This window comes from Sceloporus undulatus, chromosome 6, assembly GCF_019175285.1.
Source record: "Sceloporus undulatus isolate JIND9_A2432 ecotype Alabama chromosome 6, SceUnd_v1.1, whole genome shotgun sequence".
Classification (NCBI taxonomy): Eukaryota; Metazoa; Chordata; class Lepidosauria; order Squamata; family Phrynosomatidae; genus Sceloporus; species Sceloporus undulatus.
In genome coordinates, this window is record NC_056527.1 from 112,463,216 (window position 1) to 112,481,248 (window position 18,033).

General features: G+C 44.9%; 1 protein-coding gene across 1 annotated transcript; it reads right to left on the minus strand.

The window, feature by feature from the left end:
* Window positions 1–187: 187 nt before the first annotated feature.
* CLDN15 (claudin 15) lies at window positions 188–9,940 on the minus strand. Its single transcript, XM_042473050.1, has 5 exons — window positions 9,674–9,940; window positions 4,649–4,813; window positions 3,479–3,560; window positions 1,657–1,767; window positions 188–886 (listed from the first exon to the last, which is right to left on the minus strand). Exons 1-5 carry the CDS (start codon window positions 9,891–9,893, stop codon window positions 763–765), a joined length of 702 nt encoding a protein of 233 aa, XP_042328984.1. The 5' UTR covers window positions 9,894–9,940; the 3' UTR covers window positions 188–762.
* Window positions 9,941–18,033: the final 8,093 nt, after the last annotated feature.

Sequence of the window (18,033 nt, forward strand, 5' to 3'; positions counted from 1 at the left end):
AGTGGAACTTACTCCCTGGAAAGGATGTATCAGATTGCAGTGTTGCTAAAGCAAATATGTTTTCTGCATCAGTTCTCTTCATTCAACACTTGTGCTCCATTTCCTCCTCTTAAGCTTTACATCCCACCTCCCAGTCTATTAAGATATATATTCATAGGGTTCAGAAAGATACACAACATCCATAATATTAGGAAAATAGTCATTTAAATATATACAAGCAAATTTGTGGCTAGGTACCCCAACCACTTGGATCAATGCTAGTTCACAGCTCTGGAATATAGGAAGGAAGTATCAGTCCAGTTCTTTGCATTAGCTGAAAGGGTCCTTTACTTGATCTGAAAACCTCTGCAAGTAAGTGAAGAAGGAGCTGCTTCAGGGAAAAGATGTGATTTGATGGAGTCCCAGTACATTTCCTTTTCAATACCATCTACTGATCACAGAGCTACCAAAACCCTGCAAGATAATTTCATCCAACCAGAGGGAAAAGTGGACAAAATTGTGATACACAAGACAGTTTTCCTCGGCAATAAATAACCACATACAAGGCAGCATGATAGGGTCAAACTCAACAGAGCCTTCGTCCAGTTCCTAGCATCATTGTGAGTTCAAGTCCGAAGACCTGAGCTAGAGATAGGACAGCGATTTCCTTCGTCCCTTGCCATCTCTGTTTCCAAAGCAAACTCCTTCAGGTTCCAGGGTGCCAGAGAAGTACCCTGATAACGTCTTTCCAGGGGACCATATCCCCCTGTCTCCCACGCGGGCTCAGACGTAAGCGTTCTTGCCATACTTTCCACCACTGCTGGCATTAGACTCTATGCGAGGACGGGGGACCGAAGCTGCAGGAGCTGACATTGCATTCTTGGAAGCCTTGTATGGATACGTGTAACTGTCAAGACACAAAGGCAGAGGAAAGGGAACATCAGTATTACTGGTTGATAAGCAAATTTAAAGACATAACCATTTTTGTCTGGAAAAGCAGTATGCAAAGGGATCTTGTAGCACCTTTGAGACTAACTGAAAAAAAGCTGGTAGCCTGAGCTTTCCTGGACTTGAGTCTACTTCCTCAGATGCATGGGGTTGAGTGGAGGGTCCAGAGACTGACTATATAAGCAGGCTGTGTGGGAGAATAGCAATAGAAATGCAAACATTTGTGGGTATGGAGATTAGGTGACAAGTTGGTTGGATGGTCAATGGCTATTGTGACACAAAGGCAGGAGAAGGATGCTGCAGAAAGCCAAGGTGAGTAGATAACCGTACGAAAGAGTATTGGAAAGTAGTGTAGGAAGCAGAAAGGAGACATGATGAACTGGCCAAGAGAGCCCCTATGAGTCTGGGGGGTTAGTTAGTGTTAGAATGTGTGTAATATGCAAGGAAATCATTGTCTCTATTCAACCCACTGTTGATGGACTGGAGTTTGTGGATACATTTCTATTGTCGTTCTCACACACAGTTTAGATAGGTCCTGGCTTGGGATGGCAGAGTTGTCCAAAGAACAACATAACTATACTGTACACAGAAGCAACCAGCTGCTCAGAAAGGGACAGAGAGAAACAGGGCAAGCAAAGGGCAGTGATGACAATAGCAAGGAAGTGGCACAAGCCACAGAAATGAAATGGGCAGCAAGGGAATCATGCCCAACTCTCATGCTATTCTCACCTCTTGTCCTGTGATAACTGCTTCCGACATGAACTGAACAGACAACTGCCACCAATTATCACCAGCAGCGATGCACTCCAGCCCAAGTACAGAGCAGGCCCAATTTCATACCTAAAGCGTGAAAGAAGACACATTGGAAATCCCTGTCAATGAAGACACTGGAAGCCAACCCCCTCCCAGTTGTTTTGATCTGTATAAACACACCACATCTAGCACTTTCAACTTCTACCAATACACTGGATCTTGACAATAATAAAAATTTCCATTACATTACATCTGCACCAGAGAATTAGTCATTAAAGACCAAGTAGTGCTTTGACTCAAAATGAGTAGCTGAAAGTGGTACCCGTTTCAAGGTAGTGGTGAATCTACTCCAGGTTTCAGTATGAATCTTAAAGGCGCTCACCATCTTTTGAAAGATAGGGTTCAGCAATGTGTGTGTTTAATCACTACTGATTAAAACATGGACAACTCATAGCTGTATAGTCTTAACTATTTTAAAAAATAGCTGCTGTAATACAAGCAGCCTGCATATTATGCAAGGAATCTGTCCCAGGACCCTTCATATAAATATGACTTTTGCATAAAATCTGGAGGCATATTTCTCTTACCTGAAATGACAAAGTTTTTTCTTTAGGCATTTTCTAAATCCTCCAGCACAACTCTATGGTATACTTCTGCTGGACATGGACCATAAAGTCACGCAGGAAAATCTACATGTGCCTAGAGAAGTGTTCTCTTTAGGAAAGTCTAGGTCCTCCAGCATGACTCTATAGTCAACTTCCAGAGCAAGCATTTCATAGAATTGCCCTAGAGTACCTAGAAAATGCCTAGAGAAAAAAAAATTCCCGATGTATGAAAGTGAATCCATGTTATATGAACTCATATAATACGTGGCCCACCTGTAAAACCTGGGCTGGCATCCATAAAGGACCATAAATGATCCATAAATGATCCTAAAGCCCAATTTATAAGCTACTCAGCCATCTGGAGCAACAGAAGTCTCTTCTGCTGAAGGATGACATGGCACTCTCCCACCAGCAAGCAAGCCTGCAAAGAGCAGAAGCAAGGAGGCCTGTGGAGACCTGCCACAACTCTTCATCACAGCCTCAGTTGCCAGTGGGACGAGGCTGGAAGTTGGATACATCATTCTTTAGCATCTCGCTCTCCTGAAGAAAGACCTCCATCATTCCAGACAACTGGCCTTTAAGATGGGTTTCGTGGGGTGGGATGGGGAGTTAAAGCATAGCAATGAAATTGTAGCTATATATTTGTTGCAGAATCTCAGCCTCGGAGTGGATTTGTTTCCCCCACCGTACCAAGATGGGAACCATGGGCCACTGCTGGCAGCCATAGGAAGCTATCTTGGGACTACAGTATCTCAGGCCCTTGGGGTTTTAGTATTAAAACTTGAGACCTAGAGATAATCCCTTGTGATATTACAAGAAATGGGTCCTGGTGATGCCATTAAGCATAATACATTAAGCATCAATCAGAGTGGCATAAAGTGTGCCATTAAAATAAAAAGGACTAAGCCTAGCCAATGTGGAAAGCACATACTTTCAAGTCAGAACTCTCAACCTGAGATTCCTTCTCTTCAAGCCAGATGACTGAAGAATTGGTTCTAGGGCTTGAGGCTCAAGGCCAGGCCCTGAGATCTTGGAACCCAACCAAAAAACAATGTCTGTGGCAATCCAGTTATGGCTATTCCCCTGATGGCTAGCCTAAACATGTTTGCAATCCCTTAGTTTAGCATTATTAAATAATCTGCTGCCTAACATTCAACCCCAACTCCCTATTTGTCACTGTTTTATGCACTTACTTTGTGCCAGCAAAGAGCGGGTTAAAAAAATCACGGGTGATATTGAAAGCATACCAGGAGATAGTCACCATACCACAGATACCTAAGCAGGAAGAAGAAAAAGGAAAGTTAAGTGGAATGTGAAGTAGCATTAGGAAGATGATGCACAGAAATCCCTGTGTAGTGCTGGACTGCACAAGTTAAATAAGCTGCTATTAAGTAAGCTACAATTTAAGCCTTTGTGTGTTGTAGCCACAGTTTATGAGTGGCCTCCAAATACCAAGAAATAATATGCATGCAGGCATACCTTTTCTTTAAAAATTGGATATAGTAATACACATTTTTATATTAGCAAACATATGGAGGCTTTTACATTTTGTGTGCCTTAGAGCAGGGAATCATCTGTCCCTCCAGCTCCCAGCATTGCTCACCTCTGGATATACTGGCAGGTTCTGCTGGGAGGAATAGGCTTTGATGTTTTGGAAAATCATGGCCTGCACCTTGTATATATCCATAACTGCTCCATACAATATCCAGTAACACTACATATTTACAATCGTGACACTGTTGCAATGATCATAAATGTTCCTGCCATCCGTAGCCATTCCAGGTCTGGAGAAGCTGCTGGACAGATGGGAGAGGAAGGAGACTTGCTTTCCTGTCTACCCATCAAACCCAGAAAGAAGCTCCTTCCTGCCAGCACACTGGTTCACACACCCCTCTGAGGTGTCACCTAGTTCAGTCCATACACTTCACACACCCTTATTGATGCTTGGAATTAAGTTAGTGGTGTAAGATACCAATGGCTATGATTATTAAAGAAATTAATATGAAGTATGGCTATGTAGGTGATGAATACTCCATAGGCTTCAATAGTCTTTTCTGGGTCTGGTTGAACTGCTGTTTGAACAACAAATGGAGGCAGCTCTCTTAGCCACCTGGCCAACAAAATCGCCAGACGTGGAAGGCACCCTTTCCCACCAATGCACCAGATGACATCCCTTCTGAGGTGTCGTGTCATCCGGTGCAATCCACAGTCCTCGCACATTGAATGTATATACATATTTTCTGGCTTATACCTAGCAACTTACTCTACAGACCCTAGCAATTTCCTTTTTTAGTCGATGGCTGTCTAAATTCCTTCACCATTGTCTTTTGCAAAGATAAAAGGTCCCTCTTTATTTAACTTACCAGCCAAAATGAACATACATCCCCCAAGAACAGCCATCTTTGCCTTGACATTAGGGTTGCCTTCTGCCACTTTGGTGCATTGCAGCCCCAGCATGGCACAGAGAATTCCTAAGAAGCCCAGCACCAACGCAGTGATCATGAGCGCCCGGGAGGCTTGCAGGTAGGCTAGGAAGGAAAAGAGGGAGACATGATCAACAATGCAATAGACTCCAACAACACTTTAAACAACAGAAACTAGAAAACTAGGCTAGGATGTCAGGCCAATCTTACTATTAAGCCACAAGAAGCAGCTGCTTTGAGTATTAAGTTCAAGATGGAGGAATATAGGCTGATGCCATACTGCAGGATTGATGCAGTTTGACACCACTTTGACTATTACGGCTCCATCCCATGGAATCCTAGGATTTGCAGTTTAGCGAGAGTTGTTTAGAATTCTCAGCCAGAGTTTTGTGCCTCAACAAACTACAGATCCCAGAATTCCATAGGATGCTGCTATAGCAGCTAAAGTGGTTTCATAGCACTATATCTGTATAGTATGAAAGGGCCTCTAGACTTACTCTGCATAAAAATGCACATATAGGACTGCACAGAAAACAGCATTTCTGCTCAGAAACATTTTTGTCCAAAACATTGTTTCCTGCACAGAAACGTTCTTTCCTGCACAAAAGACATATTTTTTTGCTCAGAATAACTCCTGAAGTGAGAATAATCTTCAAAAACTGCAAATTTTTTGATGACTTCGTGAGGAGAAAAACAGTTAAATTATTCTCTCTTGCCTGCAAGAGCAAAATTTTTGGTTTATATCCCTAGTTCTACATATTGAATGGCTTTGTTATAGGCCATGAAACGGACCTGTTTACTCACTGTGCTTGCCAAAACCACAAATCCCTTTGCCTTTTCTTTCGAAAGGTGGTGACTGTTTGAGTAAAGTTGATAACATGGTTACCCTTCTCATGAGCAAATAAACATAACAAATAGCCTTTCAAAGTTCCTTCCTTCCTTCCTTCATGTTTTTCTGTCTATCAGGGGAAGACCATGAGCATGCAGTAGCCATGAAATGATGATTAAATGTAGGGAGGTGGAAAGGACTATCCTGGGAGCAAGTGTGAGTATCTGAGTAGGTAAGAAGATAGAGTTGGATAGATTTGAGTCCCTAAACTCCATCCATGCCACAGCATGTTATCACAGGTCCTCCTGGTCACTTCCTATGGTTCTGAAGTCATACTTAGGCAACCTGATTGTAAACCCTTGTTAGCCAAAGTTGGGTTTTGCTGGGCCTTTTGTACTAAGCTAGGATTGCCAGGTCAGGACTATACCAGATTTCAGGCCTAAGCCTGTAATCTAGAGATTCCCCCATTGTCACAAGACGCCCTGGTAAGCATGATGCCTTAAATCGAGCATAGTTGCACAGAGTAAGCCATTCAAATCAAAACCAGCAAGTCTTACCGAAAGAGGGCAATGTATAAACACACACACTTTTCAAGACAGCTCTCTCTCCTGAGATTGTTCCTGCTCACTCTGAGGATTGGAAAAACAGGGTCCAAGCCCTGAAACTCAACCATAGCCACCTTATCCTCAGTAGTCAAGCCCTTGGGTGAGTTTAAGCAGAAAGAACAAGGATGTATAGATAGTGATGCTAGGGGAGCTAGTTGGGACGAGGTCAAAGACAGGAGTGTTGGCCTGAGACTGGTCAATAATGCTGGGTTATGGGCCCACAGTTGAGCTATGAAGGGATGCAAGAGAGAAATGACAAAGCTCGTTCATTGCTTTCTTGTTTCTTTCCTGATTCTGTGCCACCTCCTCCAATTGCACAATGGACATCCACACACACATACACACACACCTTCCACAAAGGAATGGGACTGAAGCCAAAACAGGTCAGGGATGGGAGATAGTTCCCCCCAAAGGGTGAGGAAGTTGATGCTAGAGAATGGTCCAGGTTGGAGGCCTTCCTGTTTTCAACTTCCAAAGGTGCCACAAGCAGAATAAGGAGGAGGACTCGCCAAGTGCAGCAAATGCAACCAGGCCTGTTGTTCATAAAGCCTGTCAAGAAAGCCTCATTATTTTGATTGATTGATTTGCCTTAGAGTCACCATAAGTGAGAAATGATTTGAAGGCACACAGCAACAGCAACAATTCTATTGCCCAGATAACCCTAAAGCTCACCTTAAAAGCCAGACATCCAGAACAATGGAGGTTGGTTCTGCTGCTGAGAGGGGTGCTGCAGGATGATGTGACCACCCTTCTTCACCAGTGAGTAAGACTGTGAAGAACAGAAGCAGAGACCCCTATGTGGGGGCATGTCAAAACTCTTAATCGCAGTCTCACTCTCTGGTGAGAAAGAGTTGGCCATGGCATCCTGCAGTGCCTCACTCCAGGCGCATCACTACTGTAGTGCAGGGGTGCAAATCACACTGGGTGACACCTCAGAGGGGCGATGAACACACAGTGGGGCAATCACTCCCATCCATCCCAATACACATTCGCGATACCCTCCCTACACCAGCCAGGGCACCTCTGCTGCCCATTGCTGGTGGACACTGTTTGGAATAGGGTGCTACTGCCTCCTGGCAGCCTCTTTTGGGACTGGTGTGGCTGGTGGGCAAAAAAGGAAGGGCATCACCTCCCTTTCTCACTCACTGAACAGTTGTACCAGATCCGGAACAGGCTGGCAACAGCATACCCTATTCACATCATGGTAGAAGCAGCCTGGCTGGCAGAAGGGGTGTGCCAGTCAGGCAGCCTGTGGGGTGACCACATGAGTTATCACACTGGGGTGACACCAACTCTAATGATGCCAATGCCCCACTCAGCAGCCACAATAGACAGATGACTACCTTTTCAGGTGGTCTTTAGGTGTTGGATGGGAATTTAACATGTAGCTACAATGCTGTGGCTATGTGTCTGAGGCTGAACCTTGGTCATTACAGTCAGTGGTGTCCCTAGGGAGGTGCAGGGAATGCTGACCTCACTGGGTGACACCTGAGAAGAGGGGTGACACCTGATTGGACCCTCCTCCCACTGTGGGGTGAGAAGGAGCAAGCACAACTTCTAGGCTTGGCTGCAGCAGTGACTTCCTCTTGAGGAGGAGGCTGCTGTTGCAGCAAAGGAAAACATTGAATACATATTTTTGTCCACCCTACCCTTGGCAGCCCCCCTGTGCACCAGGTGACACCACGATTGGGGCCGTCACTGATCTTATCCATGTCCAAATTTCACTCCTCTGTGAAATGTTCAAGGGTACCCAGATCCTGCTGTGTCAAGGCAGGAGGTCAGCTGAGAAATTGGCAGCCTCTCTTTTGTGTCCAAGTTACCCTCCCTGGAGCGGAATTTCATGCTTTGGCCTTGCTCTCTGCCCATGTGCCAGTGGATACACAGCTTTTTTGAATGTTTTCAGCCAGCAGAAACCTACTGCAAACAACCTACCAGGATGCTAACAAGCACAATAAACAATGAAGAAAAAAAACTTGGCATTTTGGGCAACCGTCAAAAGCTACCTGTTCCCAGGTAGTCTTCTTAACCTTTCTCTGTCGAGCCTTCAGATAATTTGCTCCTTGCTGCTCCTTGAAGAAAGATGTTCGCAAGTTGACTCTGTTGTGGCAGGGAGGGAAACTGAGTGGCTTTCCTGATGATGGTAGACTAGAACTCACAACTTTCCTCACCATTACTTCTGGATAAGGACTGATGGGAGTTGCAGTCCAACAATGCCTGAAGAGCTCGACAAATTCTACTACACATTTGTGTCTCTGACTTTTCCAGATTTGATTAATATGTCCTCTCTAGGAATCTCTAAGTCCTCCAGTGCAATTCTGCTTTCTGCTGGAAGTTGACTAAAGAATTGTGCTGGAGAACCTAGACATTCCTAGAAAAAAGACTTCTCTAGGCATTTGTAGGTCCTCTAGAATGATTCTATGATCAGCACCTGGAGATTTTTAGGGAGGTATTTATGCAATTAAATTAGATTAAATTAAATTTTAAATTTAACAATTAAATATTACTAGACTATTGTCTAGTTCTTCCACAACTGACCTTCCAAGTCCTAAGCCGCATCCACACTGGAGAAATAATCAGTTTAACACCACTTTAACTGCCTTAGCTCAATTCTCTGGAATTCTGAGAACGGTAGTTTGTTAGGACACCAAAACTCTTTGAAAGAGAAGGCTAAATGCCTCACAAAACTACAGTTCCCAGAATTCCATAGCATTGAGCCAGGGCAGTTAAAGGGGTATCAAACCAGATTATTAGTCTTCTGATTTCTTGATTGCAGTCTCCATTCTGATCAATGACAGAATCAAGGTATGGGAAATCTAACTACAGTTGGGTCTTCCTTATCTGAAATGCTTGGGACCAGAAGGATTTGGGATTTTGGAGGGTTTTTTTCCTGATTTTGGAACATTTGCACAGGCGTAATGAGATATCCTGGAGATGGGACTCAACCCTCTAAACATGGCATTCCTTGTCCACATTGCCTGGAGGTAATTTTATACATGATATTTTAAAAATAATTTTGTGCACGAAACCAAGTTTGTGAACGCTGAACCATCGAGAGCAATCTCACTGTGGATCATTTGGGATTTTGGAGTATTTTGCTCTTTAAAGAGATTTTGAACTTCAAGCTCCCAGAAGCTTTAGCAAGTTGGCCAATGGTGTGGGATTTGAGGAGCTGAAGTGCCAAATCCCTTAAAGGGCACCGTTTTGGGACTGCTGGTTTTGAGGAAAGTGGAGGAGGAAGGTAGAGGAAAAACTTTCTCCCCCGAAGACGGGAAGGAAGCATCTGGGACACCTGAAGGAGCAAAGTTTGGTGCAGATGCACCCATTCAGAAGTCTATCAGTGAACTTGCTTCCAGCAATTTCGGAAACGAGTGTTTAAAGGAAAGTGGAGGAGGAGGGTAGAGGAAAAACTTTCTTCCCAAGGATGGGATGGAAGCTGCCTTCCAGGAGCCCACAGATCTTGTCCCTGGGGGCTGTGGGGCAACTGGGCCTCATCCATCATCATCCTCCTCATCCCCTGGGTTGCCAACTTACCAGGCAGCTCGAGCAAGGACTGGAACTCCCAGCAGTTGTAGACCCCAGTGGAGTCGGTGGCGCAGCTCTGCCAGAGGTTCTCGAAGAGGGTGGAGGTGGTGATGACGTTCCCGGAGACGGTGGAGACCCTCCAGTAGCTGTTGAAGAGGGTGATGGCCAGCATCCCCCAGCCCAGGGTCGCCAGGAAGAAGCCCGACGCCTCCAGCAGCGAAGAAGACATGATGATCAGGAGCAGGAGGAAGATGCACCAGGAGCAGAGAGGAGAGTGCCAGCCGGCCTTGGTCCTGGCACAGGTAAAGGGCCCGCCGGGCTACCAACCCTCCCACCCCTCCGCCCCCCGAGTGACGTGAGGGAGGCAAAGTCCACCTCCTCTAAGGGCAGGCAGAGAGGCAGGAGTGGGTCCTAGAGGTCATCTAGTCCGGAGGGATGAAGAGGGCAGGGGCTTTGCAGGTGGACAGGGAGGACAGACGGCAGGATAAGGAAGGAGGGAGCTGGGTTGTCCCCCCCCTCTCTCTCTCTCCTTTTAAGAGGATGCATAGATACAGAAGGGGAGCCCTAAAGGTCATCTGGTCCAGAAGGATGGAGTGGGCAGAGGAAGAGGCATGGAGAGGACGGGGAAAGGATGGGTTTATAGATGCCCCCTGTGTCTACTTTCTCTCCTTCTCCCTTTCTCTCCTCTTAAGAGGATGAATAGATATAAAAGGTACCCCTAAAGGTAATCTAGTCCAGAGGGATGAAGGGAGCAGGTGGATGGAGAGAACAAAGGATGCATAGATGTAAAAGGGATCCCTAAAGATAATCTAGTCTGGAGGGATGAGGGGGGAATGGGCATGGGGAGGACAGGGGAAAGACAGTGAGGGAGGGAGGGAGGGAGGGGTGTATGGATGCCTCCTGTGCCTACTTTTTCTTTCTCTCTCCTTTTAAGAGGGTGAATAGATGCAGAAGGGATACCCAAAGGTCATCTAGTCTGGAGGGATGAAGGGGACAAGATAGGGAAGGAGGGATGTATGAATGCTCCCTGTGCCTCTCTCTCTCTCTCCTTTTAAGAAGATGCAGATATGTAGAAGGGATCCCTAAAGGTCATCTAGTCTGGAGAGATGAAGGGGGCAGGGGCATGAGGAGGGCAGAGGGGAAGGCTAGGGAAAGAGGGGTGTATGGATGCCCCCTGTGCCTACTTTCTTTCTCTCTCTCCTTTTAAGAAGGTGAATAGAGGCAGAAGGGACCCCTAAAGGCCATCTAGTCCAGAAGGATGGCCACAACAACCTATAGGTCCCAGTATTCCATAGGATGGAGCCATGACAGTTAAACCGGTGCTGGTGCTTTAATAGTGGTGTCAGTGTGGCTTATTTCTGCAGTGCAGATTCAGCTGTGATGTTCTGAGTTGAAACGCCTGGCTGGTTGTTGGGTCTAGCAGCTTCCCAGGCAGGATTGGTTACAGGCTTGTGGTTCCTAGGCAAGCACAGGTTAAGATTTGCTTTTTAGTTACACACATACACAAATATAACTGGACATGCATATGCATATATGCACACACACACCCTGCATTATTCAGTGTCCTTGTGTTCTGTGTGCCTTCAAGTTTGTTTCTGACTTATGGCGACCCTAAGGTGAACCTATCATGGGGTTTTCTCAGCAAGATTTGTTCAGAGGAGGTTTGCCATGGCCTTCCCCTGAGGCTGAGAGCGTGTGACTTGCCCAAGGACAGCCAATGGGCTTCATGGCCAAGCTGGGAATTGAACCCTGGTCTCCAGAGTCGTAGTCCAACATTCAAACTATTATGCCATGTTAGCTCTTGTCTATGTCCTTAGCATCATAATACAATACAACCACTGCCTGGGTTTTACATTTTCTTGATTATACCGTTTGAAAATGTTGGGATCTAAGGGGTATGTATCAATAAATGAATAAATAACTTTGCTCCCTGAGGCAGCATCTTACTTCATGCTAGAGCCAGTCCTGCTCTTTATCATCTTTCTCTTCAAAACTCTCTCTCTCTCTTCCTCTTCAATTCATGCTATCTTTCCTTCATGTTTTCCTCACTTTCCAGCAGCTGGTATGCCTTCCATATTCGTGAGACACCAACTTGGCTCCAGATTCTAGTCTGAACTTTAAAGGAATGCTCCAAGGTGCTGAAACCAATTCTCCCTCACTCTCTCTTTCACATGCAAAAGTGCATAAAACAACCTCAGCACCTTGGACAGCTCCTTTAAAATGCCAACTAAAACCCGGAGGAGGATTCACTACCCTACTGACATGGAAGCCACCAATACTCCCCTTCTCTCTCTCCTCTGAGAAAAGGCACGTGCAATTAAAAAGTTCCTTCTCTTCCTTCATCTGAGGAATTTCTGGCAAGACTAGGCCAAATGTCTGGAGTGCATAACCCCACTTCAGAGGCTGTTAATATTCTACCGGATGCAGTTTCACATTTTGAAGTGCTGTGTGGCTATATTTAGCAGCCCAGTGGTGGATAGTTTACAGTCCTTCTTGTGTGACGTGCGGGAGATGATCCAGAGAGTCTTCTTCTGCCATTTCGGTTGTGCAAGGTTTTCCGAAACTAGAGGCCATCGAAAAGGGCTCCACGGATTGTACCTTTCAACTTGAAGTCTTGCAACACGATCCTAAGAATGCTGACTTGGGCTGCATTGACACTGTAGAAAGAATGCAGTTGGACACCACTTTAACTGCCATGGCTCCATCCAACAGAATCCTGAGATTTGTGGTTTTGTGAGATGCTGGCCCTCTTTGGCAGAGAAGGCTAAAGACCTTGTCAAACTACAGATCTCAGAATTCAAAGATATAGCCATGTTAATCTGTAGAATGAGTATTCAGAGAGATCTTGTGGCACCTTTGAGACTAACTGAAAGAGAGAAGTTGGCAGCATGAGCTTTCATAGACTTCCTCAGAGGCATTTATTTGGTGGAGTGGAAAGCCAGGGACAGACCTATATATGCCATTACAAATCCCAGGATTCCATAGGATGGTGCTACAGCATTTAAAATGATGAAAAACTGCATTCTTTCTACAGTGCAGATGCCTCCTTGGAATCAGTGGTGGAGAAGAGGCAGCACTGTGATTTTTGGATTAGCAGGGATTCTATAAATCCAGAAATCCTCCTTTTTTTCCAAAACTCCTGAAGAAGATGGCTCCTCAATACCAAACAGTTCTGGGTTAAAGTGCATGGTTGCTGGTTGCTCTGCTTTCCTAGTCAGGATTGAAAATCTGTGTTTCCAGTAGTGTGTACGCAGGTCTGTGATTGTTTTGTCCACCTACTGCAGGTGACATCCCAACATAAATAAGACAGCAGGTGATGTGTTGTTTAATATAGTAGCTCCTCCCAGTCAGTGTGCTCCTAAAAGTAAGAGTGTGCTCAAGGTTGTTGTGGGCTATATATATGGTCTTTTACCTCTTGCATTTTTCCTGCTGCACATTTGTGCATTTTGAGTAATCCCAAAATGCACAAAATGCTACCTCTTTCAGGAGTAGAAAACTGGCCCTTAGATATGCTGAGGTTGTCCACCGTTATTTTAGGGCAAAAACCACACATGCTCTTTGAATTTTAACATATCGATATTGTGACACTGTTGCTGTCCATCAGTCACTGGTGATTTTACAAGATTGATGTTATATGGGGCAGTCCCTGGTGACAGCATTACTATATGAAAGCCACTGGTGACCTTGGGGAAGTCACACTCTCTCAGCCTCAGAGGATGGCAATGCCAACCCTCCCTCTAAAGAAACTTTCCAAGAAAACCCCATGATGGGGTGGCTTTAGGTTCACTGTAAGTTGGAACCGACTTGAAGACACACAACAACAACATTAAGCAGGATACATTCAACCGCACAGAGTATGCCAATTCAAATCAAAAAATACCAAGTCCAAGAAATGGGAACAAAGTATATACATACTTTTCCAGGTAACGCCCTCACACTGAGATTCCTCCTCTTTGCTCTGAGGACTGGAGAAGTGAGTCTAGGCCACGGTTTCTCAGCCAAGAAGCCTCCAGTGGGAGGTCGCTAGAGCTTCTGTGAGAGAGACCATGGTTGGGAAAAACCATAAAAAGTTTTTTAAAGCTGGTTGTTGTTGTTGTTGTTGTTGTTGTTGTTGTTGTGTGCCTTCAAGTTGTTTCCAACTTATAGTGACCCAGCATGGTGTAGTGGTTTGAGCATTAGACTAGGACACTGGGAGACCAGGGTTCAAATCCTGCCTCGGCCATGGAAGCCTACTGGGTGACCTTGGGCAAGTCACTCTCTCTCAGCCTCAAAAGATGGCAATGGCAACTCCCCTCTGAAGAAATGTGCCAAGAAAACCCCATGATAGGTGAATGCCTTAGGGTTGCCATAAGTCGGAAGCCACCTGAAGGCACACAGCAACAACAACAAGCACGCCTATCATGAGGTTCTCTTGACAAGTTGCTTCAGAGGAGGTTAGCCATTGACTGAGGCTGAGAGAATGTGACTTGACCAAGGTGGGCTTTGTGGCCAAGCAGGGAATCAAACCCTGGTCTCTAGAGTCATAATCCAACACTCAAACCACTACTCCACACTGGCTCTTATTTTTAAGCTGTACATATAATAATTATTATACCCTGAGATCTGAACATTATTTCAAGGATTCATCCAGGTTGAGAAAGGTTGGTCTAGGCCCTGAGATTTGGCAACCTTAGGGAAGAGAGACAACTGGTAAGCTTGATCTGCATAGGTAGCTCTCAACTGGAGTATGGGTTGGCATTCCTTTCAGGTTCATTGCCAGACTGGCACAGACACTAAGCAAACACCTCTTTCCTCCTCCTGCTTGAGTCAGGATGGCCAATTTTGTTTTTCCTACCAGGGTGAGCAAAAGGGTGAGCAAAGGGGTTCCCCCCCAATGCCTGGCTCTTCCCCAGATTTCCGCTTTCTGGAGTAGGGCACTGGAAGGTTGGAGGGTGCATTGCACAATGCCAAAGGCATTAGCGATGTTTATTTAAGGGAAGAGGAAGAAAGGCACACTGTTTGATGGAGGAGGACCTGGGAAGGAAGATGCCTTCGAACAATAAGAGAGCTGTTCAAGGATTGCATGTGGGGTCAGAGAGTGTGTGTGTGTGCATGTGTGCCATCATTGTGTCGATCCTTGGGATGCCAAGTGTGTTTCAGGGATTGGAAAATCTCCTCTCTGGAAGCAATTGGTTACCATGAGAGGTCCAAGATGCCCCAAAAGTAACAACAGCAGATAGTGAGAGGTGGGGTTTTCATCAGACCTTAAATGACGTATCCATGATGCTGCTGGACCTATTTTGCAGCTAGGGCCAAACATAGTTGATAACTCATTTATTGTTGTTGTTGTGTGCTTTCAAATTGTTTCCAAGTTATGGCAACCCTAAGGCAACCCTATTTTAGGAGTTTATCACAATGGGAAAATCCCTTGCAAAAATGGGACTTAAAAGCTGGGGAAAACCTGAAAAAGCTGGTTGATTTTTATGCACATTGTTGTTAGTGATGTTAACCCGAACAGAAAGTAAAAAGGAGCAGCTTTTGTCTACTTTCCATCTACTTTCTACAGTATTTAGGTTAACACCATTTTAACAACATTGTGTGAAAATCAACCTGCTTTTACAGGGTTTTTTCCAATTTAAATCCCCATTTGTGCATGAGATTTCCCCCTGTATGATAAACTCCACAGGGTTTTCTTGGCAAGTTTCTTCAGAGGGGTTTGCCATTGCCATCATCTGAAGCTGAGAGAATGTGACTTGCCCAAGGTCACCCAGTAGATTTCTATGGCCGAGCCAGGATTTGAACCCTGGTCTCCCAGTGTCCTAGTCCAATGCTCAAACCATTACACCACACTGGCTGTTCCCACTAAAGCCCAGAAGGGATCCACTGACCCAGTGATATGGAAACTAGCCACTTGTTGTGTGTCTTCAAGTCGTTTCTGTCTTATGATGAGCCTATCATGGGGTTCTCTTGGTGAGATTTGTTTAGAGAGGGTTTGCCTTTGCTTTCCTTCAATGCTGAGAGAATATGACTTGCCCAAAATGACCCAGAGGGTTTCCATTGCTGAGCATGGATTCAAACCCTGGTCCCTAGAGCTGTAGTCCAACACTTAAACCACTACACCACACTGGCTCTCAAGACATTCACTACCACTGGAAATTGTTTAGTTACCATTGTAGAGTAAGGTCAATATTCTATATCAGCTGCTTGACTTAACTATGGCTGCATCCACACTGCAGAAATAATCCACTTTGATAACATTTTAACTGCCACAGCTCAGTGCTATGGAATTCTGGGAACAGAGCACTTTGACAGAGAAGGTTAAATGTCTCCCAGAACTACAATTTCCAGGATTCCATAGTACTGAGCCATGGCAGTTAAAGTGCAGTCAACCTGCATTATTTGTGTAGTGAGGATGCAGCCTAAGTTATCTTGTAGCCACATGGCAACAACACATATACTGTATTATCAAATCAGCCATAAATAATCTCTCTCTCTCTCTCTCTCTCTCAATTCATCTGAAATATCTATTATTAGTTAATTGTTCCCATTAAGTGGCTTTTACATTTAAATTCTCAACTTCAGTTCCCTCAGCAGCTTCATGCAAAAAATTAAAGATGGCATGTTCTCCCTTGTGATGTGTGTCTTTGTGTGTCTGTCGACCTATGATGATGCCATTTATGTCACAGAGAGTTTTCTTAAGTAAGGAATGCTCAGGGGTGGTTTTGCCAGTTCCTTCCTCTGAAATCTAGCCTAAAGCACCTGGAATCGTTGGCGGACTCCCATCCAAGTACCAAACAGGGCAGACCCTGCTTTGTTTCCAAGATCAGATGGGATCTGGTGCTTTTCGGATATTTGAGCCCTGTCAAAGCAGAAGCTTGAAACCACAAGGAAGTGGTCTTCTTCTGTGGCATCCATTGCTCCCGGCATGATACAAATGGGTTGTATCATTTCCTGCTCAACATTGTTGGCTCCAGCCTGTGATCTGACCTAAGGGAAAGCCTTCAGCTCCCCTGCAGGATTAAATTTAAGATGAATAAAACCTTGAAAGGCATCATATTTCTAAAGCAGGGGAGGGGGGTGAAACAGGATGCTTTCTCCTCTGAGCATCAGTGCCAAATTTGCAGGAGGTGGCTTGGCTTTTGTTTTTCTTGTGAGAATAGTTGCTGCTGTTTATTTAAGTTATTTTTCTTCTGCACTTATGTAACTAGTAGCTAAGGGCCTGACTCTGGAGGATGTGAGCAGTGTGGAATTGTCCTCGTCCTTCGAAACACAGAAAAAGAGAGAGAGAGAGAGAGCGGGAGGTAAGAAATAAAGATTATTACAGTGGTCCTCCACATTTTCTGGGGTTAGAGGTGAAGGACCCCCGTCACTGTGGAAACACCACAAACAGAAAAACACTATTGTTTTTTACCTAATACAACACCTCCCTAGGAATCTCCAGGTTCTCCAGGGCAAATCTGTGGTCAACATCTTCCAGAGGTTGATCACAGAATCATGCTGGAGGACCTACAAATGCCCAGAGAAGTGTTTTCTCTAGGGACTTCTAGGTTCTCCAGTGTAACTCAATGGTCAACATCTACCAGATGTTGACCAAAGAATCAACAGGTTTTGTCCTGGGCCCACTGCTATTCAACATCTTTATCAGTTATTTGGATGATGGAACAGAGAGCATGCTAATCAAATTTGCAGATGACTTCAAATTAGGAATGGTATCCAATACCCCAGAGGACAGGATCAGAATTCAAAATGACCATAACAGAGTAGGTAGCTGGGTCAAAACTAACAAAATGAATTTTGACAGGGAGAAATGCAAGGTACTACACTTAAACAGAAAAATGAAATGCACAGATATAGGATGGGGGACACCTCACTTGACAACAGTACATGAGAAAGGGATCTAGAAGTCCTAGTAGACCATAAGTTGAAAATGAATCAATAGTTTGATGCGGCAGCTAAAAAAGCCAATGAGATTCTAGGCTGCATCAATAAAAATATAGATCAAAGGAAGTAATAGTGCCACTCGATTCTGCTTTGGTCAGGCCCCACCTGGAATACTGTGTTGAGTTCTGGACACTACAATTCAAGAAGGACATGGACAAGATGGAACATGTCCAGAGGGTGACCAAAATGATGAAAGGTCTGGAAACCATGCCCTATGAGGAGTAGCTTGGTATGTTTAGCCTAGGGAAGAGAAAGTTAAAGGATGAGACTAGGAACCAGAGCAATGGATGCAAACTACAGGAAAAGAGATTCCACCTCAACATTATGAAGAACTTCCTGATGGTAAGCGCTGTTTGACAGCGGAAGACACTCCCTCAGAGATTGATGGAGTCTCCTTCTTTGGAGGTTTTTAAACAGAGGCTGAATGGCCATCTGTTGGGAGTGTTTTG

Bases quoted from the DNA above. Each gene is read 5' to 3' on its own strand.
- CLDN15 (XM_042473050.1), bottom strand. From the start codon at position 9,893: ATGTCTTCTTCGCTGCTGGAGGCGTCGGGCTTCTTCCTGGCGACCCTG. The intron at 4,814-9,673 runs GTAAGTTGGCAA...TTTCCTTCCTAG, and splicing joins GTCCTTGCTCGAGCTGCCTG to CCTACCTGCAAGCCTCCCGG. The intron at 1,768-3,478 runs GTAAGTGCATAA...TTCACGCTTTAG, and splicing joins CCGCTCTTTGCTGGCACAAA to GTATGAAATTGGGCCTGCTC.